At 42.0% G+C, this 25,605-nt stretch overlaps 1 protein-coding gene across 1 annotated transcript in view; it reads left to right on the top strand.

Annotated features, from left to right (window-relative positions):
• Window positions 1-25,605, top strand: part of lrrk1 (leucine-rich repeat kinase 1) — a 115,899-nt gene that overhangs the window by 50,853 nt on the left and 39,441 nt on the right. Inside the window, 15 exon segments of the mRNA XM_037747324.1 lie at window positions 2,241-2,353; window positions 4,286-4,362; window positions 6,990-7,119; window positions 8,757-8,869; window positions 10,869-11,083; window positions 13,538-13,702; window positions 15,652-15,824; window positions 15,955-16,075; window positions 18,252-18,411; window positions 19,813-19,991; window positions 20,144-20,241; window positions 20,974-21,145; window positions 21,234-21,403; window positions 22,192-22,331; window positions 24,494-24,782. Coding sequence (XP_037603252.1) covers window positions 2,241-2,353; window positions 4,286-4,362; window positions 6,990-7,119; window positions 8,757-8,869; window positions 10,869-11,083; window positions 13,538-13,702; window positions 15,652-15,824; window positions 15,955-16,075; window positions 18,252-18,411; window positions 19,813-19,991; window positions 20,144-20,241; window positions 20,974-21,145; window positions 21,234-21,403; window positions 22,192-22,331; window positions 24,494-24,782 — 2,315 coding nt within the window.

Here is a 25,605-nt window from a genome sequence, read left to right on the forward strand (position 1 = left end):
CCATGCTTATAGTCCATCACAGGAGTCTGCAACCTGCGACTCTTTAGTTCCTCTCCAGTGGCTCCCTGTGGATTTTTAAAAATGGAAATGAATAACTGTTTTGTGTTTACATTTTCATTTTTATTTATCAGTGTTGTAGGTCTATGGTACGACGGTACGACGGAGTATTAGGGCCACTTTGAGGAAAAAAAATAAATCTGAGATTTCGAAAATAAAGTCATAATATTATGAGAATAAAGTCATAATATTATAAAGTAGTACTTTTAAATGTTATTTTCTTTTTTCTCGTAAAGTTATGACTTTATTCTCATAATGTTACGACTTTTTCTCGTAAAGTTATAACTATTCTTGCAATATTACGACTTTTTCTCATAAAGTTGTGACTTTATTGTGTAAATCTCAGATGTTTTTTCCCTCAATGTGGCCCTAATACTCCGTCGTACATTTGCTCTTGGGCCCTCACTGCATTAGACTTATATACTACATACTTAGACTATAAACTGTGTTACCTTCATCACAATGCTCAAATGTTTTGCAGCTACAGACAGATATATATATTTTTTTTTGCCTAAAATGGCTTGTTTGATCCAGCATAAACCATTGTGCTAGAATAACTGTGAGGGATGTGTAACTGGTTCTTCTAGTAGTGTGACAGGCCTGAATACTGGCTGCTCTGGCTGTTATGAAACCACTTAATCATTAACTAGTTGGAGAAGGATGCGTGACAGAATGTTTGCTACTGTATGTCCTCAAAAGGACTGTCCAGAGGACACGTCTGCAGTTGTCATGACTTAATGTCAGGGTATACCGACCTATGTTTCAGTCTCAATTTAATACTGATGCCTCTATATGACCTTCATTAGTAAACAAGACCGTCAGCTAGAAGATTGGCTGTGTTTATAAATGTTATATATGTTATTCTTAATCCTTGTCATCGGGTCGGAGTCCATGCAAAATCAGAATAAAACCATGCAGGTTCACCAGAAACTTGGGGCCTCCAGCAGCCAGTCTGCCGTGGACAGACCCAGATCTGGAGTCTCTCTGCCGCCTTCGACCTGCAGTCGGAACTCCGGCTAGAGGTGGAGAGCTGCGAGCCCTAAAGCAACGGCGGCTCCTCCTCCTCTGACCAGAGTTAGCGTAGCTTCACCTCACTGCTCCGCCGACCCCAAACTCGTAGAGGCCCAGGCTGTATTGCTGAGCCTGCTGGAGGGAAGGGAGGCACCGGAGAACCAGGACTGAGCGGGGCAGAGTGTCAGACCCTGCTGCAGTAAAATTAGGTTTTCTAAAGGGACTCTGGCGCTCGGAAACACTACCGCTTTTGTCCAAAGGGACCGCCAAAATCAACACAAAACAAAAGTTCCTCGTAGTAGCTTTAAGTGATAATATATTTTATTTCATTAATTAATCAAAGGTAATCTTAAAGATCCCATATAATGCTCATTTTCATGTGCATACTTGTATTTTGTGTTTCTACTAGAACATGTTTACATGCTGTAATGTTTTAAAAAAACACTTTATTTTCCTCGTACTGTCTGTTTGAATATACCTGTATTTACCCTCTGCCTTAAACATTCTGTTTTAGTGCATTTCAATGGAATTGCAACAGAATTGCGTTGCCTGGCAACAGTTTGGGTCTATGTTTACCTCCTGTCAGCTGATGTCATTCACATACACTGCAACAGGAAATAAATTGGGACACATTTAGAATGTTTATGTTTAAAAACATGTAATGGTCTAAATATTGTATATTTGTGACATAACAAATGGACAGAAATCTTAACGGCTTGTTTCAAACGCACAATTTCTGAATACGGGCTGTGTGTATTTTTCCGTATATTGAGTGTTTTGATAGTTTAACAGTATTTATACAGCACTTAAACCTGCTTTATAATGTAAAAGACATGAAAATCTCACTTTTTACAATCTGGGACCTTTAAAACACTATTACATCTTCTGTGTTATACTGTGTGTTTTCCTGCCAGACTTGGCTGCAATTTATTTCAGATCACTATTTACCTTTAGACAATGCCTGAATGAATAATGAGTAAATTAATGATTTGAGGCAGCAAACCACAGTAATAATCACAACGAGAACTTTTGGAGCTTGTGTTCTCATCACTGTACAGGAGAGCTGGCCGATGATCCAGTCAGCCAGATGTCTGTGTATTCCTTGAAAGGAAAATGTGAATATGCGTGTGTTTATTGTATCTCACCCCTCCTCCCACTCATCCTCCCATCAGGCTCTGGTCTCGTTGAGATTGTGTGGGAATCACATTGCGACACTCCCAGCTGCCAGTAAATGGAAGTGCTCTCAGCTCAGGACCCTCGATCTTTCCAGGAACCAGCTGGGCAAGTAGGTCCACACTGTAGACACACACTGCCAGCTGTTACTGAACAACTCAGCCATTCTCCATTTCAAGAGTTCAATTAAGGTCATGTGTGAAGAAACAGTATGCAGCTTTGAAGAAAGTTTGTGATATTTGAAAGATAAAGCCAGGGTTGATAACATTTTATGAAATTTGAATCTAGTTTAGAATTATTGAATTTGATTCATTCTGAATACCATATCAAATCTAAGTAGGTTAAGCTTTCGACATTTGTCGGTAACTAAAGGTATAATTAGCAGAAGACATGCAGTATAAATGTGTTATTTTTCTAGTTTTCTAAAATGGTGTATTTGAATATTTCAGTCTTGGAATTCCATAAATTGGGTATCACTGTAAAGCTGAGACTCTTGTGGATCCAATGAGCCCAACTGTATTCATGTGTGATGACGTTAGTCCCGAAAGGAGCCATTTCATTGTATTGAGACCATTTTTTAAAACTTGACCTCACTGTATAACATGACCTGTGGTGACCTCTAGGATAATCACAGCCTCATGAAACTTTACAACCACAAACTAGAGACCTAGAGCATTCAGAGGATGGGTGGATCAGACTAGAGACCTAGAGCATTCAGAGGATGGATGGATCAGACTAGAGACCTAGAGCATTCAGAGGATGGATGGCTTTCCTAGCTAGATTGACAATAAGGGGGTTTCTGAGCAGTTTACCCAACACAAGTGTTCACCATCCAATCGCCGAAAAATGCAATTCTTGCAGAAATCTCCAAAATGTCAAAAAGTTTTTGATCCCAAATCACAGCATGGCTTTTCTCTAAGGTGTTCCTCAAGGTCTTGGAGTCTTAATGTGGTATTTTGGAGGGATTATTTATTGATCATTATCAATTCTCGATAGATAAAAAAAATGGTTAAATTTAGCACCAAATCTGTGGTATCAATGGTATCAACCCAAAAATTACTGCAACAACTTGAGATTCAAGATTCAAGATTCAAGATGTTCATTGTCATACCGATTATACAAGTACAATCGTGTGAAAAACTTTTTGCTGTGAGGCTCCATTAAGAAAACAGTAAGTTTAAAATAAAAAAATAAATAAATAAATAAATATATATATATATGGGAGCATACTATAACAATATTGTACAGGCATTTTTTATGTTTTTTTTGTATTGGACATATTGCATTGATTGAAGATAAATAATACATAATAGAGCATGAGGATGACCATCATATACTTCTATCATAATGTTCTAAACCCTTATACACTTTTACAATAAATTTTAGAAATTAATTAATTCATTCATTTTTATTTCTAATTTATGACTAGAACAACGTGACACACAGTGCTGAGCTGCATCTCAAATTAATCTTCAGGTTCCCAGCTTTCACTTCTATGTGACATGTACTGTTGACCTGCTATCTCCCCCTAAAGACCCCCTGCACCCCCCTAAAAAAAGACTAATACAGGTTTATTGTGGGTCTCAGAGGGTTAAAGGTAAAGCCAGGGTTGATAACATTTTATAAAATATGAATGTAGTATAAAATCCTCTCATTGAATTTAATTAATTTGGAATACCATATAAAATCTAAGTAGAGTAGGCTTTCGACATTTGTTGGTAACTTAAGGTATAATTAGTCAAAACTCAAAGATTCAGTTCAGATCGGTCATCACATTTTGTTGTAGTTGAATGCAAGTTTGTACTGAATATTATGCACTCTATCACGCTAGGCTTAAAGTGGAGTTCTCGTCTCTCTTGCTTATTACATTTGTTATATTCTGTCAGGAAAATTGGCACATTTCTAGATCTTTGTGTATCATATAAAGCTAAAGCCCATGCAGCAGTATACTGTTTGAAGAGGAGGACTTTTTGTCATTCCTTCCTCATGCTACTGTTCTTGACATTAGTGGACTTCTTTACTTTATTTTAAACTGTATCTTTAGAACAGAAGAGGGGCCCAAGTCCAGGAGGCTGGCCTTCCTGACTACATGGAACAAGAGGGACCCGGACCCAGACCCAGGTAGATCTATCTGCTTTACATACATGGAAATAATTCATTCAAATAATTTGAATGTAATTGCTGCTAATAATGTGGATTTTGGAGATGATGTCACGACTATAGGGTCAGACTATCACATTGTTTCTGCCATTATTCAGTCCCTCCATTGGTGAGATCTTGTGATTGCAAAAATGAACATACTGTACATTCAAACATTTCCCAGCATTATTTTTGATTTTGTCCTGTCCTTGGTGGCGGGCCGAAAAAAGAAAAAGAAAAACAAACAAACAAAATAAAAACTTTCCCAATTGGAACAAATTGCTAATGACCTCTCTCAATTTTGAAACATAAACTTTATTATATTTTTCATATAGATACATATACGGTGTATATACCGTATGTATACGTAGATGCCGCATTGGCCTTTGGATCGTAGGTCAATGGTGCCGCCATATTGGGGAAGGCAGGAATGGCCTGTACACATAAAAGTGAGCGGGGGAGCTGCCGTTTTTCTGGATGAAAAGCACTGTAACGTCTACATTTCTCAACCGATTTCAATGAGTCGTTTTTATATTCAATCGTTTATGATCTACGTGGAGTACTGTAAATAAGTTAGATTCCTGCCCCCCCCCTCCCTCGAAAAAACGCTTGGTGAAAAACGGTTCAGTAACGTTCTGGTACTGCTTCCAGTTCATGGATCAGCGGTTGGTCTGTCTGTTGATGTGGTATTAAAAAGTCGTCTTCTCATATCACTTTTTCCTTCCACAGTTTCACATCATCGACATCATAGTTTAAGCTACATCTTTTCAAAACATTTGTGTCTGTAGTTCATCAGATAAGAGCTAGCTAGCGTTTGTTATTGTTAGCTAATCGTCGACCAAAGCTAATATTAGCTTACAGGTCTTTTTTATTCAACCCTATCTTAAGTTACTTTAGGTGCGCTAGCATGTAGTATTATATTGCATAGGGACCTCTTCACAAGGAAAATAAGCCAAAGCCATATTGACAAAAACAATTCTTTGTGACAAATGAATTATTTTCCACCACATAAGCGATTCAGTTCATTTAAAATTAAGCTTAGCTAATGTTGATACACACTCTTTTGAGCATCTAGCATCGATTATAGCCTAGCATCAAGATTTTAAGTAACTGGAGACAAATCTTTCTTTTTCTACTCCACGTAGATCTGAATCCTTGAATATAAAAACAACTCATTAAAATCGGTTGAGAAATGTAAATGTTTTATCCAGAATTTAATCTTTTTAACCAGAAAAAAAGGCACAGGTATGTGTATGTGTTAACAGGCCAGTCCCGCTTTCCCCGATATGGCCGCGACGTTGACATATCGCAGCAACGGGCTGAAGTATATCTACTGTATGGGTTAGACGGTCGAGCCCATTTGTTTTGTGTCCGGTTCACAACCTCCACTTGTTCTTCTACTCTGTAAACCATTTCTACCCATCCTGACCCCATACCTCAAACTAACCTTTTGATATATGGAGCTTGTTGGAAACACAATCTGGGAGGAATACCTACCTCACAGGCTTAAAGCTGCAGTTGGCAACTTTTATAAAAATACCGTCTTATCATATTAACTGAAACTGTCATTATATCCTGACGACGTGACTAGGGATGAGCATTGGAAGCAAACATACTATTGATAATCGCTGGGAACGATTCGATCATTCTTCGAATATCAGCACTGCCTTGAGTTGAGTTTGATCGGAGTTTGAGAGTTAGCGAGCAGTGATTGACAGTTGCGTTAGACACTCCTCGGCTTTGATCGGATGTTTTATAGGGATGCACCGATGCCACTTTTTTTCAGACCGAGTACAAGTACTTACATTAGGGTACTCGCTGATACCGAGTACCGATACGAGTACTTCTCTGTGCCAAAAGACCCTCGTTAACAGCCAGCTGGAGGGTGTGAGCGACACACGGCTCGCGGCCGCAGCTTTACAGTGCTCCCCGCCGGGACCTCGCCGCATCATGGACAAAGGGCTCGCTGCGCCCTCTCTCCCCGCTGGAGTCGGCCCCTTGCTCCCGGTGCGACTGTCGACCTGGGCTGATGCGCCCCAACCGCGTCGTGCCGCCAGATCGGGGCTCGGCCCACGTAAAAGGCGCCAGGAGTCTGTGGCGTTGTCGGCAACCCACCCGACCCGTCTTGAAACACGGACCAAGGAGTCTAACGTACGCGCGAGTCAGATGGTGCAAGCAAAACCCTGTGGCGCAATGAAAGTGAGGGCCGGTGCGTGCTGCCTGAGGTGGGATCCCAACCCAGCGGCGTCGGGCGCACCACAGTAAAGTGGTATCGATGCCGTTGTATTGGAGCCGTTTTGCGAGTACGAGTACATGAGCACAGTATCGGACCCGATACTGGTATCGGTATCGGTGCATCCCTAATTTTATTTGTATTAGTGTTACATAATGTTTTGAGTGCTGTTTCGGAGGAATTAAATCCTGCCAAGACTCCACTTCCGTGGAAGATGCCACTCGCTTGTTATTTTCTTTGGAAATGTTTGGCCCAAACACGAGTCCATAACCCAGTTCTGGCATTAGTAACATTCTAATAATAAATGGTATCTAGTTGCTTCTGTGTGTGTTTGAGCATACTTGTTTTGACCCTCTACACGGCTCTGTCTTGGCAGTGTGTCCCATCGAGTTTCCGATGATTCTGCGGGATTCACTGGAAGTGCTTTTCTTGAATGACAACCAGCTGGAGTGTGTTCCCCAGTCAGTGTGTGGTCTGCACAGCCTCACTGAGCTCTACCTCTCCAAGTGAGTCCCTCTGTCTTTCTACCAACCTTCACCTGCACATTATCCCTCTCAGTCCTCCCTTTGACACGTCACCATGATATTGATGTAAAGTTATAATCCCCACATCTCAGTTTTTTTATCTCTTTCATTGACAAATTATGCCTGAGAGGTGCTGTGCAGAGACACTGCAGTTACAGAGTCTGACTTTTTCCGTAGAGGGCACTCGTGTCTCTGTCAGTGCTCAACATCAAAATGGAAAACACAACAGTTTCTGGGTGATAAAAAAATGTCTCCATCCACTTGGCAAGATTCCGTGTTGGAGACAGTGGGAGCCATTTTCATCAACACTCTACAGATACTTACAGAGCTGTTCCCTTAAAGGTCCCATATTATAAAAAAGTGATATTTTCATGATTTTTTATTATAAAGCAGGCTTAAGTTCTATATAATTACTGTGAAAGTATCTAAACACTCAATCCACAGGGAAATACACGCAGCCCGTATTCAGAAACTCTGCATTTGAAACAAGCCGTCAGCATTTCTGTCCATTTGTGATGTCACAAATATACAATATTTAGACCCTTTACACAGATTTTAATGTAAACATTCTAAATTTGTCCCAATTTATTCCTGGTTGCAGTGGATGTGAATGTCATCAGCTGTCAGGAAGTACACATGGACCCAAGCTGTTGCCTAGCAACCCAATTCTGATGCAATTTCGTCGCAATTCCGTCGAAATGCGCTAAAACGGAGCGTTTCAGACAGAGGGTAAATACAGGCATATTCAGGCAGACAGTATGAGGAAAATAAAGTTGTTTTTTTTTAAATTACAGCATGTAAACATGTTTCTAGTAGAAACACAAAATACAAGTATGAACCTGAAAATGAGCACAATATGGGACCTTTAAGCTCAGGTAGCTTACAAATAGATAACATTGTTCCAATCCCTAATCAGATTTTATGATTTCTTCCAGCACCACCTATTTTGTGAGGACCTGAGATTCAATTTGACCTTTTTTAGATGATAATTTATATCAATGTCCTGTTAATTTTCAGCACTTGCACAGTTTATAAGTCAATCCCAAATCCTGTATTCCCACATACAGTACTGAATTTGGATGGATAAAGCTGGACACGGTACAATCAGTTGTGAGTGTCAGAAGCTAGTCAAATCACACATTGCATCGGCTAAATAATAATTGTTGTTGTTGTTTTACACTGAAGGACACTCACAAGTCAAATAATAAAGTCGGAAATGACAAATGGTTTTGGGTTCAGGCCCTGGGAACCACTACTTGGTATGAGGTCAGTTCTGCTGCTACAGCTGTTTGCAGCTGTTTTGTACAGGCAGCAAATTGCTCTGCTCTCACGCACCAGCCGGAATGATTGAATTGTTTGGGAAGTTGTGGATCTGCAGCAACCTGTGGCTGCCAAAAAAATGACTTTGGCATACATATCCATCTGACTGTTTTTAAAAACCCTTGTGAGCTCAGTGAAGGTCCGTGAATTCCAAATAGTTCATTTGAATCTAATTAGAAATAATTAAACATGTTAAGTTATTCCAAACTGAAAACCTCATTTGAATGGTCGGTAGCTGTGAATGTCCTGTCTTTCATGTGAATCATTGACCCATGTTGTCTCACCTGCTCTGGAAACAGTAATCCTGCGATTCGGGAGCTTCCAGCAGAGCTCAGTCAACTCTCCAACCTGTGGCAGCTGGACACCGAAGACCTCAACATTACTAATGTCCCCCAGGAAGTCAGAAAAGAAGGTACTGTCTAACTGTCTCTAAAGACACCCTCAACCGACTTTTCAGAAGGAAACAAACTATGTTTTTAAGTTAGAACACTTAAACGGCTGCTGAAGCCCCATATTAACTTCAGATAAAACCTCAATACATTTGTGCAAAGAATGAGGACATTAGATTTTGTCCCCCACCGCTCACAGTGGAAGCCCATTAATAAAGGACCTCTTAATGTCCAACATGAACAGGAAGAATGATGTGATTACATTACATTCGTATAGGCACTGGACTTGTTTTAAGATAGACTTGGAAAATCTGTGAACTTACAGTCTACATCTTGGAATTTATTTTCGAGAATTTACATAATTAAAAATGTACAGAATCAAAATGTGCAATTCAATTGAGATTAATCGCGATCAACTACGGACAATAATGCGATTAATCACGATTAAATATTTGAATACATTGACAGCCCTAATCCTTTACTTTTGCTGCAACTTGCTTTTACTAAAAGAAGTTGGCTCGGGGGGTAGAGCGGGTCGTCCTTTAATCACAATGTTGGTGGTTTGATCCCCGGCTCCTCCTGCCCGCATGTTGAAGTGTCCTTGAGCGAGACACTGAACAACATTTCACAGACCGGAAGAAAAACAAGCAGTGAGAGCTGATCTGAGGGTCTGCCGTCCATCTGCCGTCTATGAGAAGCCGGCTGTCAATCACTCGCGAACTCTGACCAAACGGTCAAACTAGGCAGCACTGATCAAATATGAATCAATATTCTGTTACGTTAATGTCTATTTCTCTCCTCAGATGTTCTCAGAATCATCTTGTAGTGTACTGTTTAGCTGTTAAATGAGAAATTTTGTGACGCCGACGCCGCCATTGTGAAATCTGGTGAAGGAACGCCAAGTTCCGGTCACATGACCGGAGCACAGCCAATAGGAACGCTCTCTCAATGAAATGACCTGTGATTAGTCAAAGTCTCCCGTCATGGGCTAGATGTTCTAAAGCCTGAAAACAGAGCCATGAGGAGAAGTCTAGTTTTCTCTCAGAACACTTGAATTACAATATGCTGAAAGGTTATTATGGAATTTTTGCCCAATGATGCCAAAAATATACTGCCTAGTGAAGCTTTAAATGCAGAGGTCACATTTCACTACGTTGTGCTGTGTACGTTTGTATGTGACGATAAAAAGTTTAAGTTTAATTGTACTGTACAACTACCAATTTATTTCAAGATGACTGTATATACAATATGTCTGTATGTACAGTATAGTCGACTGTTCCTTAATTTAGATAAGGAACTACATAGCATGGTGTAACTGTGTGTTATTTCGGTAATGGTTGATGAGGTGATGTATCACATTTTTTTTTTCGGGGTTCTATCAAGTTCATAGTAAAGAGTAACCAGCATTACAAAAGTAACTAATAATTACAAAGTCAGATAAATGTAAAGGAGTGAAAATTAAATAAGTTTCTCTGAAATGTGTACAGTATATATATATATATATATATATATATCGTCAAATCATAACAGAAGTTATCTTGAGACGCTTTATATATAGAGCAGGTCTTAGACCGTACGCCATAGTTTAGAGACCCAACAAGATCCACCAAGCGCGCTGTGGCCAGGAAAAACTCCCCGTTTAGTGGGAAGAAACCACCACAATAATAGCACAGCAGCTGTAATAACTAATACAAGTAGGACTAATAACAAAAATCGATAGTAGTGGATGTAAAATAGTGATAATACAACTATCAGAATTGATATCATTGGGCTTTCAAGCAGAGCTTCCAGCTAACTCAGTCCACCACACATCTGGCTAGCATCTCTCCTCAGTATGTCCATTTCTGTTAACTGTCTTGGTCTAGATCAAATGAATGATTCGCAATTTATATGTTATATGATAGGCTCATTTTAATTTTTTATTCATTTATTTATTTATTTAATTTTCTGTCTATAGTTTCTTGGTATTTGGTCATTTCCAACGTCCCGAAAACCAAATGTTGACCTCACTTGGTTTTTCAGGTCCTATATCTGTCCTGGCTTTCCTCCGGGCACATCTTCGAAAGGCAGAGCCTTATAAGCTGCTGAAGATGCTTGTGATTGGTCCACCGAGACAGGGGAAGACGGCCATTCTGGAGGCTCTACAGAGCGGCAGGGCGGCCCCCTTCACCCCAGCAGGGTGCAGCATCTCCACCTCTACCTGGGAGCTGGACAAACCCAACAGAGGCAAAAACAGCGTGAGAAAAACACAGACAGCACATACACCTGGAGTACATTTAATGTACACCAGAGGATGAATCCTAATAACTCTCTCTCTGGCACTGCTAGGAGGTTGATATGTGTTTTTTTAGTGAAATGTGTCAATATCTGTCAAGAAATTTGGCATACACATTCACACTCGTCTCAGGATCAATTAATGGCCCTTGTGTCCAATACTTTGGTTTATGATCAGATACCTGCAAAACTAATGACATTCCTCATCAGCCACAGCTGTGCTTTGTGTTCAGTGTTAGTAATTAGCGTGTTAGCATGCTAACATGGCATGTTGGCATTGTGCAACCAAGAATTCATGGAACTGCGTGAACTCACTCATCTTCAACCTCTTATCCGGGGTCGGGTCTCGGGGCAACAGCTCCAGCAGGGGACCCCAAACTTCCCTTTCCTGGGCCACATTAACCAGCTCTGACTGGGGGATCCCGAGGCGTTCCCAGGCCAGTGTGGAGATATAATCTCTCCACCTAGTCCTGGCTCTTCCCCGTGTCCTCCTCCCAGCTGGTCGTGCCTGGAACACCTCCCTAGGGAGGCGCCCAGGGGGGCATCCTTACTAGATGCCCGAACCACCTCAGCTGGCTCCTTTCAACGCAAATGAGTAGCGTCTCTACTCCGAGTCCTTCACGGATGACTGAGCTTCTCACCCTATCTCTAAGGGAGACGCCAGCCACCCTCCTGAGGAAACCCATTTCGTCCGCTTGTACCATCGATCTAGTTCTTTGGGTCATGACCCAGCCCTCATGAACATAAGTGAGAGTAGGAACGGAGATTGACCGGTAGATCGAGAGCTTTGCCTTCCGGCTCAGCTCTCTTTTCGTCACAACGGTGCGGTAAAGCGAATGCAATACCACCCCCCCGCTGTTCCGATTCTCCGGCCAATCTCACGTTCCATTGTCCCCTCACTCAAGAACAAGACCCCGAGGTACTTGAACTCCTTCACTTGGGGTAAGGAATCATTCCCTACCCGGAGTAGGCAATCCACCGGTTTCCTGCTGAGAACCACGGCCTCAGATTTAGAGTTGCTGATCCTCATCCCAGCCGGTTCACACTCGGCTGCAAACCGATCCAGTGAGTGCTGGAGGTCACAGGCCGATGATGCCAACAGGACCACATCATCTGCAAAAAGAACTGTGTGAACTGTTTACAATAATTCCTCTCCAACATGCCTGTTGATCTACACTGCAGCAAAAACTGCATAGAATCACTCATTCATTCATTAACCGAAAAGTTTAATGTGCACACGAGCACGGCGAGTTTTGTGGTTATTTCACAACAGTCTGGTGTTGGTGGCAGATCTGCCGTCCATAAACTGTGATGTTTGACAAATAGAGACTGCAGGTGGAGCAGATACCTGCTGCCTTCACATGGCTTTAAAGAGAGTCACTACAGCAAAGGAAAGACCATCAGAAAAAAAATTAACATTTACATTTCTTTTCTTTCCAGAAATGATTCTCAAAACACTTTTTCAACAGTTTCATATGGATAACATTTTTGTTAGTATTTCCAGTAAAAACTGTTCACAGTGAGGTCTGTGGATCTGTTCATTGGAAACCTCCAACTTTCTACAAAATCAGGGAGTGGGTCTTTAAAGGGTAACTTTGGTATTTTGCAACCTGGACCCTATTGGAGGCAACTGAGCAGTGTCATTGTAACGTTACGTCCACTAAGAGTGCTTGTTTTTGCTACTGACAGGCTCAGATTGTTATTCTAAGTGTCTGACAACATTATGGAAAGTACCCTACAGAGAAATAAAAGCTTTTTCTTTTGTTTCATCCGGTCTGTTTGTTAATGTGTCCGAGTCCCGCTCAAGGAGAAGTCTCGTTGTGAAATCTGAATATTCGTAAACTCTGCCTCAAATAAATACGGGCGGCCATCGAATTCAAAGACCTCATCTAGGCTTGCTGCATTAGTTGTTGTTACCAGTTGTTGGACCAGACACACCGCCACCCGACGGTAAAGATCAAAGTAAGCGCTCTACACATATTGTGAGTCAACTTTTCTTGTAAAATGTCCGGTGTAATGTGTCACAAGTTTATTAACCAGTGGGAAAATGACCTCCTCCACATTGTGGAAATCATCTAAATATTCAGTTATGACATTGAAAATCTTCTAGATAACAATAAGCTCTGCCCGGCTGCCACTCGCGTGGATGTATATATTCCACCGTTGTCTTCCAGCAACACGTCACCTCGCCAGATTGCAGTGCAGCCTATGAGCAGCTGTCGTCTACAGCGCTCTCCCTCAATCCTGGACAGAAATGGTTGTCCCTATTAGTCAGTTAAACACGAAAACATGGGAAAATAGTGTCCAGGTTGATAAATACCGGTTACCCTTTAATAATGACTGCTTTTATTCTTGACTCATCACCTATCCACTTTCCAGCCCTTCTTTAGAGTTGACGCTCATCTTGTTCCACACAGAAGGACTCCATGGCGTTCAACGTGTGGGACATCGGTGGTCAAGCAAACATGTCCACGGTGAACCAGTGTTTCTTCACTGATAAGGCCCTGTACGTGGTGGTCTGGAACCTCGCTCTGGGAGAGGAAGCTGTGGCCAACCTGCAGACATGGCTGCTCAACATAGAGGTGAAGTTTAGCTCTCACGCACGCACGCACGCACGCACGCACGCACGCACGCACACACACACACACACACACACACTGAGAACCTGTTTCCAGCTGTACTTCAGTGTGAGTGGGTCAGAAAGTGAAGACTGTGATGGTACTTGTGTTTCAGTGGGAGGGAGCAGAGATCTGCTTTAAAGGAAACTTATTTGGTTGTCACACCACATAAACCAACCACAACCCGGTCGATGTCATTTAATGGAAGCATGATGACGTGAAAGCTGTTGAAACGGCTTTCATCATTTCATATTAGTGGTTCATTGAGACCTAATAACTAACATTTAATAATGCCTCCCATTTGCTTTCACTTTGCTAAAGGGTAACACTACCAGAGTAGTGAGAATAACACTCACGAATGAGTCACCATAGTCATTGTAACAAAAGCCTGTTTGATTTGTTTTTTTGTATAAGTGAGTTTTCTTTTCTTTTTAATCAGTAAATGAAATGGAAACCTAAAAATAAACTGCTGCTGGTACAAAATATGTAATAAAGAGAAATTAGTACCACACTGACAAGTGAGATGCATCGAAAGAGACTGTTTCACACTACTGAGGAATATGAAAACAATAATAATGTCCTTATAATAATAACATAATGTCCTGTCAAAAGTCTCAGAGGGTGTGTGCTCTCCTCAGTCTGACACCACATACACCCACAAGTGCATACACATACCATATATACACCAATCAGCCATAACATTATGGCCATCTGCCTGATATTGAGTAGGTCCCCCTTTTGACGCCAAAACAGCCCTGACACCTCTGAAGGTCTAGTGGAGTCCAGTAGCAGATCCTTTAAAGGGACTGTTTGTAACTTCTTACACGTATAAATCAATCCGGACGACGCTGTTCAGACTCAGACTCCAACACAAACTACACGGAGGCACCAAAACCGCAAAGTTCTATCTAGTGGAGCCCGTCTGTTAAACAGGGTTGGCCGCGGTCGGAGGACGCGGGTGAGACCGTAGCTTTGGTCTCCAGGACCTCAAAACAGTGAGGCGACACACGTCAGCTAAAAGCACAATATCACTCTATATTTCAGCTGCATGAATCAATGCTGATCCTAGTGTTGGCTTTTCCTGCCTCCTTACCGTGGCCGGAGGGAACAGGGGAGACACCGGAGTTTTGGTCAGAGACGATAACGTTTCTCTCTGCGGAGCCCCGTCACTTCACAAGACACGGGAAACCTCTGTTGGTCTGGAGGAGCTGCAGCAGTTATTTCTGCACAAACATCCACTGTACATTCACTAGATATTCTCAGAGCTAAACTAACTCTTCTGCAGTGTGGAGTGAGTGCACATGCACATGAGAGTGGAGCGAAAGAGCGAGAACGAGCGCGGTGTGTGAGTGAAGGCAAGCAGGCAGAGGGGCAGAGTCCAGCAGAGACTCCGGCCCTGGAGACCAAAGCTACGGTCTCCCCCGCGTCCTCCGACTGCGGCCAACACTGTTTAACAGACGGGCTTCACTAGATACAACCAAGAGGTTTTGGTGCTTCACTGTAGTTTGTGTTGGAGTCTGAGTCTGAACAGCGGAGACACACGCGAGCGCGCATGGGACACCGACCCGGAATGATTTGTACGTGTAAGAAGTTACAAACAGTCCCTTTTAATCAGTGTCAATCAGATATCAGCCTCTGGTTTGATATTGTCAGGTGTTAACGATTGACACATCTAACCAATGCATACAAAACTTTAAAAAGTTCCATACAACTCGTCCAAAATCCATCTGCTGAGGAAAAACATGAGAAGTGTTTGAAAGCCCTGGAAAAAGCAAGAAGTTGGACATTGAGATTTTCTTGTGTGTGTCAAACAACTGTTTCCAAGGTCAAGAATGAACCTTGACGGTCATTTTTTCGTTTTCATCGATATAAATTCAATAAACATGTCGGTTCCTGTGTGTTGTGGCCTATAGGCACGAGCACCCAACTCTGCCGTGGTGGTTGTGGGAACACATTTGGATCTCATCGACACCAAGTTTCGCACTGAAAGACTGGCCACGCTGAGAGCTTACATTCTGGCTCTGTGCCGATCCCCTTCAGGGGCTCGAGCCACCGGCTACCCCGACATCACCTGGAAACACCTGCAGTAAGCACACATTTTACCTTTCATTGTTTAAGCTTCATGTCAGTTGTCACTGGTATCAGCCTTACAGTCATCTGTTCATCCGTCTATTAGTCTCTAGAGTGTATTAATGTGTGTGTGTCTTGGTACTCAGGGAAGTGTCCTGTAAGACCCTGGAGGGCTTGGATGGGCTGAAGAAGCTGATCTACCAGGTGGCTCTCTCCATGAAAGACAGCGGCAGCTCAGCCTGTGGCAGTAAACTGGTGGGCAGACTGGTGAGTGGGGCGGTGTGATCGGTGGTGCTCAACACTGTGTGTCTGTGTAGAGAAAGCTGCACAGTTTGGACCAACAGAAACTGTTTTGCTTACTAAGTACACAAATATATCAGAACAGGGAATAGAGCTTAAAGAGAAAGCTCTCTCGAAATGATCCAATATATTTTCAAGTAGTTTAGAGGAGACATATTATTACTAAATTCAACAGGTCAACCTGCAAAATAAACAGTAAAGCAATATAAAAATGGCAAACTTAAAGCTTCCAAGTTTGAAGTTGGGTCACAGACATGGATCCATGCTGAGCTTCAGTTTTGAAGTGAATCCTGCTTTGCGCCGACCCTCGTAGAGAAAGCGTTTTCCAGTTGTTGGTCGGGTCGGTTGTGTGGGCATATTTCAGTCAAACAGACATGTACTCCACTGGGTCTTCATATCCTCAGATGATGGGAGTACATGAAGACTTTTCTTCTGGTTCTCGCAGCCAACAACAGAACAAGTAGTGTGCTTTGTTTTACCAGGTCCAAGATAGCGAGGAAATCACACTGGTGGACATTGAGGTCTACTCAGTAGGTACTTTGTGGACGGGGATGGTTACCTAATTGGAGGTGCTTCTATGGCAACATGAACCTCATAGGACGTCACATCCAGCAGCAAATCTGACCAGCTCGTTGTTATACACATTTTCTGATAGATGGAGAGGAGAGAGGTCTTTTCTCATCCTTTGGGTCTCTAGACACACTGGGGACACACATTTCTGTTGAAAAGCCATAAAACAAAGTGCATAATATGTCCCATTTAATAAGCTTATGATGTGGGAGAAATGTCTAATCCAATACAGCAGCATGAAAACCAGTAACTTTTGGAGAATATGAAAAATCATCAGTCTTGGTGACCTACTACCTCTGGAGCCTCATGCGTCTCTTTAGCTCCTCTCCAGTGGCTCCCTGTGGATTTATAAAAATGGAAATAAATAACAGTTTTTTGTTTACATTTTCATCTTTATTTATCATGATTGTAGGTCTATGGTACGACGGTACGACGGTACGACGGAGTATTAGGGCCACACTGAGGGAAAAAAATAAATCAGAGATTTCGTGAATAAAGTCAAGTGTTTACGAGAAAAAAAGTCATATTATGAGAATAAAGTTGTAATATTATGAGAATAAAGTCATATTATTATAAAGTAGTAATTTCATGTGTTATTTTTTTTTTTTCTCATTAAGTTATGACTTTATTCTCGAAATATTACGACTTTTTTCTGGTAATATTCTGACTTTATTCTGGAAATCTCAGATGTTTTTCCCTCAATGTGGCCCTAATACTCCGTAGTACAATGTCTCTTTGGCCCTCACTGCATTAGACTTATATACTATATACTTAGACTATAAACTGTTTTACCTTCATCACAATGCTCAAATGTTTTGCGGCTCCAGACAGATTTTTTTTCTTCTTTTTATGCCTAAAATGTCTCGTTTGATAGTAACGGTTGCTGACCCCTGTCTTAGGTTTTATTTAACCAACAGCTGTAATATTTCAAATTCTCACAAAATTCTGAATTAGGTATTAATAAATAGTAATTCTCAGTGGGATTTCAGTGGATTTTACTAAACAGAATGGATAAAGATTCATAAAACACGAGCATAATGTGGAATAGTGTATGCTTATTACATACAATGTAAGGCATATTAATAAATTCTATTACATTGTTAGATTTTTATAGAACTTTTAGGTATTAAATACCAGCTCTTGAAAATAAATTCAAAAACAATCAGACAATACATTTCAGAACTTGCATCACCCCTAATAATGAACTTAACCTTTATCCAAGCAGCAGGAGCGGGGCTAGAGGGGTGCTCTCCCTTTCCACTGTCTCCTGCTAGGGTAGTAATAGTAGTACTATCTGAAGGTACTATTTCCCTGTTTGCTGCATGTCGTTGATTGGCCAAACAAAATGAGTTCAAACATCATAGTCACACAACAATAAATACAACACAACGATCCTTCACGTATCCAACATTACACCGACACCAAGCCATGGCGTATGGTTGTGGCTGTGAGATGTGGTTGAAAGGCAAACACAAATGTACTGAAGGAACGTTTACAGTAGTTCCTATGATTAGTTCCTGGAACTATTTGGTCAAAAAGACTCAAAACTATCAAGCACTCTCTCCTCCACCAGATCCCCAGGAGCTACCTGACACTTCAGGAAGCAGTGCTAGCAGAGAAGCAGAGGCGGGATGATGAGGGTGAGGTCCAATACCTAACTGACGCCCAGCTGGACCGAATCATCGAACAGAACCCAGGAAGTGACATCACAGACTATGAGGACCTGCAGACTGGTGCTGTGACAGCTAGATTAGATTTGTTTAACTTGTTTTGTTTGTAACGTTGAATGATTTCCTTGTACTAAAGTGTATTTCCAGTATTTATTTGAGCAATTTTGGTGAGGCCCCCCACAACAACAGCCGTAGACAGCCCTGTTTGTCACCGATTGGGCTTGAGCGCACCAAAGCGCATAATGTTGGATGTTTCCATTCATACACCCTACAACAGTGGAGCAACGCTGACACACCGTCCTCATCTTATACACAACTCTCACCAGTCAGCTTGTTGTCCTAACCCAGGAGTCTGCAACTTGTGGCTCCAGAGCCTCATGCGTCTCTTTAGCTCCTCTCCAGTGGCTCCCTGTGGATTTATAAAAATGGAAAGGAATAACTGTTTTTTGTTTACATTTTTAGTTTTATTCATAAAAAAAAAATCTGAGATCTCGAAAATAAAGTCATAATATTACGAGAAAAAAGTCGTGGTATTATGAGAATAAAGTCATAATATTATAAAGTGATAATTTTACATGTTGTTTTCTTTTTTCTTGTTAAGTTCTGACTTTGTTCTCGTAATATTACGACTTTTTTCCCGTAAAGTTCTGACTTTATTCTCGTAATATTACGACTTTTTTCCCATAAAGTTATGATTTTATTCTCGTAATATTACGACTTTTATTCTCGTAATGTTACTACTTTTTTCTCGTAATATTCTGACTTTATTCTGGAAATCTCTGATTTTTTTTCCCCTCAATGTGGCCCTAATGCTCTGTAATACATTGTCTCTTTGGCCCTCACTGCATTAGACTTATATGCTATATACTTAGACTATAAACTGTGTTACCTTCATCACAATGATCAAATGTTTTGCGGCTCCAGACAGATTATTTTTTTTGCCTTAAGTGGTTCTTTTGATAGTAAAGGTTGCCGACCCCTGTCCTAACCTCATCACATGTTGCGACGGCGTGCAGCTAAAAATTTCCGGGCGTAACTCGCTTGTGAAATTTGGTTCTGCATTACGTGCATCAATCTACATACAGTGTATTCTGCTTGTGACTGTGTGTACCGGATTGTGAAACCCTTACAGCTCTAATGTGTACACAAGTAAACACAGTCTGCTGGAACCGCAGCATCACATGAAATATAAGCCAGTGTGTTACAGCTACTCTTGAGGATTAACACATATGGTTGGATGTTTTTTAATGTAACACTCTAAAGGATGATCTGAGTTTCACTCCGTAAGCTGTTGTTAAAAATCTGGGTCTGTAGTTGATTTGTCACTAAACTGTGTCACTGTGAGCCGACCATGTTATCATTGTGTTGTATTATATTTTATTTATATATATTTATATATAATTCATGCTTCATTCATTCATGAACATCATGCTTATGGCTCTCCTCTTTTTGCACTATCTCCAGCCATCAGCTTCCTGATAGAGACGGGGACCCTGCTTCACTTCCCCGATACAAGTCATGGCCTTTGTACCCTCTACTTCCTGTGTCCTGTGTGGCTGTCAGAATGCCTGGAGAGGATCATGCACCTCAAGTCCTCTCGCTCGGTAGCCAGGAATGGAGTTATCCGAGCTGAAGACCTTCGGGTGAGAATCTGGAAATAACTGGAAAAGAAATGAAAACAAAATGTGGATTTTTTCGGGGAAAAAAAAAAAATTGCTTTCTGAGTTGTTTTGTGTAATAATAATGATGATAATGGCTTCCTTTGGTTATATCTATGATGATGTCTGTTGTGCAGATGCTGATGGTAGGAACAGGGTTCACCCAGCAGACAGAGGAACAGTATTTCCAGTTTCTAGCCAAGTTTGAGATTGCTCTTCCTGTGGCCAGCAAGAGGTAAAATGTTGTCTTTTTTTCTAATTGATACTCACTTAAAGGTCCCATATTGTAAAAAGTGAGATTGTCATGTCTGTTATAGTATAAAGCAGGTTTAAGTCCTATATAAATACTGTGAAAGTATTGAAATGTTCAATATACGGAGAAATACACACAGCCCGTATTAAGAAATTGTGCGTTTGAAACAAGCCGTTAGGTGATTCAGCTAAGAGCCAGAATCACCATAGCCACCAACCCAAACACCTTCGCAACTACCCTGAACCTCATAACAGCTGCCTAGTAACCACCTCAGGATGCCCTATAGCAAACACTGACTAAAGCCCTAGCAAATGCCAGGAGATCCATATCAACCACTTAGCACCCAACTGGAAAAGCACTACTAACCATCACACACACACCCTAGTAACAACCTCAAAACATCCTGGCAACTACCTTGAAGACAGTTTTCACCCTACTGAGCACTTGGCAACCAACTAACTACCACATAGGAAACATTTCACACACCTTAGCAACTATATAGCATCCATATGCTACATACCTAATCATTAGCTATGTCTCAACAGGTAGCAACACATAAGCTACCCCTTAAAAATGCAAAGTGGTAGCTCATGTGAAAGCAACCCATTACCAACAAATCATCCTGGCTCCAGCGCCAAGCAGAAAGCGTACGTTCCTTCAAACATTTTCTGGTTTTAAAAGTGTTCTTCATTTTTCCTTTCCTCTTGGTGGTAGCTATCTGCTGCCCCACCTCCTTCCCCCTAAGCCAGCCATGGACATCCACGGCTTCCGTCAGCAGACCAACAACACCCTGCAGCGCCTTGTCCAGATGAGCTTTGTTCCTGCCGGATTTTGGGAGCGCTTCATTGCCAGGATGCTCATCAGCCTCACAGAGATGGACCTGCAGGTACTGAAACCAGCAGATTCTCATCATTCACCTACTTACACACTTTCAGCTTTTTACATTCATGGACTAAAATGTTGTGTTTGTGCAGTCATTTGAGCCCAAAAGAGACACCAGGAGCCAGCGCAGCAGAAACTCTGTGATCTACAGCTTTGCCGGAACCCAGCCGAGGAACCGTTGCAGCACCTTCAGAGTCCGACGCAGCCAGACCATCTACTGGAAGGAGGGGCTGCTGGTCACTTTTGATGGAGGTTACCTCAGGTCAGAGCTGGGGCTAGAAGGATGTGGGCAGTGATTAAATGAGACAAATGCTTCAGTGAGGAAATTAAGAGAAAGTTAAGGGTGCAGAGTTTCAGTTGGATTCAGAGCCTCAGAAAGGAGCCAGTTCTAAATGGGGATAAGCAGACTTGAGTCAAAAATCTGTGAAGGCAGATAGCAGGTTGGAGCTAGTATTCAGTCAACTTCAACGGCATTCTGGTTCATAGGAAGAGGGGAGGTTCCACAGTTCAACCTTAACATTACAATGAGTTTCTGACAGATACAGTCTTTTGAGAAGGTCTTAAAGAATAAGAATAAAAAATCTTTATACAGAATATGCACCAAACATGATACTGTGTGTCTTATTGTCGTTAAGCCTGCTGATATTCCATATCCTTACCTACATTTTCAAGCTGCAGTATTTTCATTTTGTTGCTAATAATTCTAAATTTTCAGTTTCAGAGCTCAGTCCCTTTGTTTTATCAACATAGATAGAGGAAATCGTGCTCCAGTAGTGCTCATCTCTTGCACTATCACTTATTATGAAGCCTAATTTACAAAATGAGAACATACTGTAACACTGAGGGTAAAATATCTGCAGTGCTCAGAAAATCTAAAATAAATGCAACTATTAAAAGGAAAGAGAAAATTAATGTTGAACTGCCTCAAAGGTTCCTGCTGCTCTTGCTGCTTCACATTTAAGCTTCTGTGTACATTGTGAATCGTGAGGGGGTGAAAGCAGATGAAACTCCAGTGAAATGAGGCGGTGACGTGCTTTTGTGTCTCTGCAGCGTGGAGTCATCAGATGTCAGCTGGAAGAGGAAGAAGAGTGGAGGCATAAAGATCATCTGCCAGTCAGAGGTGAGAGATTTCTCTGCCATGGCCTTCATCACAGACAACGTCAACTCTCTGATTGAACAGTGGTTCCCAGGTCAGTGCACTGCTCTCTGGTTTACACACACACACACACACACACACACACACACACAAACATCAAATGTAGACCTATAGCTATAAAAATTGCTTCATTAATCTACCATGAAAGATTCACCTCTTGTCTAGCCATTTAAATGCTACACAAGAGGTCGGCAAAAAGTATTATGGTACATTTACTTAGGAGGCAATTTGGTCTTGTGTACTCTTGTGCTTTGTGATTAATTTGCCATAGAGTTAACACACCAGTCATAATTTTGTTTTAATGAAAACTCAACTCCTGGCATTTGCTCCTGGTGTTCTTCACCACTGTTTTAGAGGCAGTAAATAACGGGATTATTAGGCAAACCAGCTTTAAAGTGACATATTTTCCTTTTAAATAAGTGCTGTGCGGTGGATCTAATTTATGCCGATGTGAAGTGTGGTTCATAAGGATTTCAGAACGGAATTTGGTGCGCTATCATTGCGTGGTGCAAGCCATTGGAAATAATGGGTTTCAGAGCGCAGTGGTGCCGTTGTTGCATTGTGTCAAAGCCTTCAGTGAGTGAGAGAAGGAGAGAGAAATAGAGAGTACTAAGACAAAGAAATACTCAAGCAGGGGCAAAAAATAAATGAAATAACTATTCAGATTTCTTTGAGAGAAGGCCTACTTTGTAAAGGCCTACTTTTGCCTATTTAACAAAATTGCTGTTGCAGTGTACTTTTCATTCTTTAAAAGTCACCAGAATGCAGGAAACAAACTCTCTGAAACTCTCATTTTTGTTGGGGAGGACCCCCAGACCCCCCACGTTGGTTTTAAAACCCTCCCTATTTTTTAGGTCTCAAGGTTAGCAAGTATGTCAGCAAGTCATACTGGATGTACCTTCAGGCTGGGTTATTGATTAAAAAATGACGATGCCAGTACCAAGACCAGTTCCCTTAAAATTAGGGATGCTCCGATACCACTTTTTTTCAGACCGAATACGAGTTCAAGTACTTACATTTGGGTACTCGCCGATACCGAGTAATGATACGAGTACTTCTCTGTGCCAAAAGACCCTCGTTAACAGCCAGCTGGAGGGTGAGAGCGACACACTGCAGGCTGGGGAGTCCCGCATACGAGGCGGTGCGCTGCGACCGGCTCTAGGTCGGCTTGGAAAGACTCGGGGCGAAGATGGCTCGCGGCCGCAACTGTCGACCTGGGTGGACTGTCCTCAGTGCGCCCCAACTGTGTCGTGCCGTGGCCCACGTAAAAGGCGCCAGAGGTCTGTGGCGTTGTCGGCAACCCACCCGACAAGTCTTGAAACACAGACCAAGGAGTCTAACGCACGCGCGAGTCAGAGGGTGCAAGCAAAACCCCGTGGCGCAATGATCGTGAGGGCCGGCGTGCGCCGGCTGAGGATCATGCAACAGTCATGTGGCTAGTAAACAAAGTACAAAATCAAAAATGTGCTGAATAAATATTGACAGATGATACGAGTCAAGGTTTCAAAGTATCTTTTGACACCAGTTCTGTAACTCTGAGTCAAAAATCACAGACCAAAACAAAAAAAGAGGATTTTACATATATTACAAAAAAAAACATATCGGTGGAATTGGGCATGGACCATACCAGTAAATGCAGCATGATACAACAAATATGTGATCAGTGCTGATCCTAGTGTTGGCTTTTTCTCAGCGGAGACGATAACGTTTCTCTCTGTGCAGCTGCGTCACTTCACAAGACACGGGAAACCTCTGTTGGTCTGGAGGAGCTGCAGCAGTTATTTCTGCACAAACGTCCACTGAACATTCACTAGATATTCTCAGAGCTAAACTAACTCTTCTGCAGTGTGGAGGTTACTGCTGCGGGTCAAGTTGTTTTTCAGGTCCTGCTGCAGTGCACAAACTGTATTGTCAGCATTCTGTAACGTAATTCAATGTAGGAATGTACAGTATATTCATACATAGGTAATTAAAATGTGAAACTATTGGCTATTCCATACATGAAAATGACCCATTTAATCAAAGCAAAGAGGACATGTAACAAATGTATTATAACCTTACAAAGTCTCTCACATTGTAGTAGTAATCTTAAAACTGAGACTGACCCAGCCCTATGTACCAACCTGTCCAGGTTTCAGCTCTCCAACAAACAACAGATCATATCCATGTCTTTTATCGATGTGTCCTTTCTTTTAGCTCTGACAGCCAGTGAGAGTGATGGAAGTCTCCTCATAGAGCAGTACGCCCCCTGTCCCCTCTGTGTCTCGCTGGGCCAACAGAAGCGGGCAGAACCAGCGGCCAGCCAGGCCGGCCAGGACGAAGAGGAAGGAGCCTGTGGAGGAGACGGGGTTCATTACTTTAACATGGAGGACTGTGTGTTGGCTGCGGTGGAGGAGGAGCACATCATCTGTCCTCAGCACCCTGGCCAGCCAGTCACCCTCCAGGAGCTAGTCCCAGAGCTCTTCATGACTGACTTCCCTGCACGGTAAACCTCTCACCATTTAATGGACCATTTTGTTTTTACAGACTGATACTGATTAGGCTCGAGACATTACAATAGTTTCAGACACACTTTTCAATGGTCCGTCTCACACACGTCTGACGTCTGATAGAACAGATAAGTCTACACAGACTTAGTAACAGCTCCTACTTTATATACATCACTGCTACCCAGAGCGTCTTTTTAGGCTTCAGGGCTTCAAGGCTCCTACTTATGAAAGGAAATGTGACTACATTAACTGAGTGTTGTCAAACGCCTTCTGAGTGTGCAGCAGTACTGTGGCTGAATATATGTAGACCAGGCTCAGTGCCGGACTCCTCTAGTCTGACTGTTGTTAGTCTGTGTCTTAAGGAATTAATGTAAGGCCCTGGTCACACCTGGTATTAGCATGTGTCCTCAGTGATCTGATCACAAGTGGACAGCTTTAAGTACATCTGTTCACAACCTGGCATTAGAATGCGTCTCCACAGTGTCTTCTCAGTGACCACTTGTGATCAGATCTCACTTCCCCGCTCTATATGCAACTAAACACGTAGTAAACACACGGCTGATACAGCAGCCGTTATGACCCTAATATTACATGAATGTCAGTAGTAATATCCTACATATTCGTTAATTCTGGTACATTGTATTAACATCAAAATAAAAGGTTATTGTACCGGCGGTCCCTGGGGACACCCTGCTTTTGCCAGACAACAGCAGAGCACAGCGCTCCAGAGAGCCGGGAGGACAGAGCAGGCGGACGGTCGGGTGTCAGCTCCGCACAAAGCAGCGGAACAAAAACACCGACACATCTCCGACAGTATGA

This window comes from Sebastes umbrosus, chromosome 2 (assembly GCF_015220745.1).
Source record: "Sebastes umbrosus isolate fSebUmb1 chromosome 2, fSebUmb1.pri, whole genome shotgun sequence".
NCBI lineage: Eukaryota > Metazoa > Chordata > Actinopteri > Perciformes > Sebastidae > Sebastes > Sebastes umbrosus.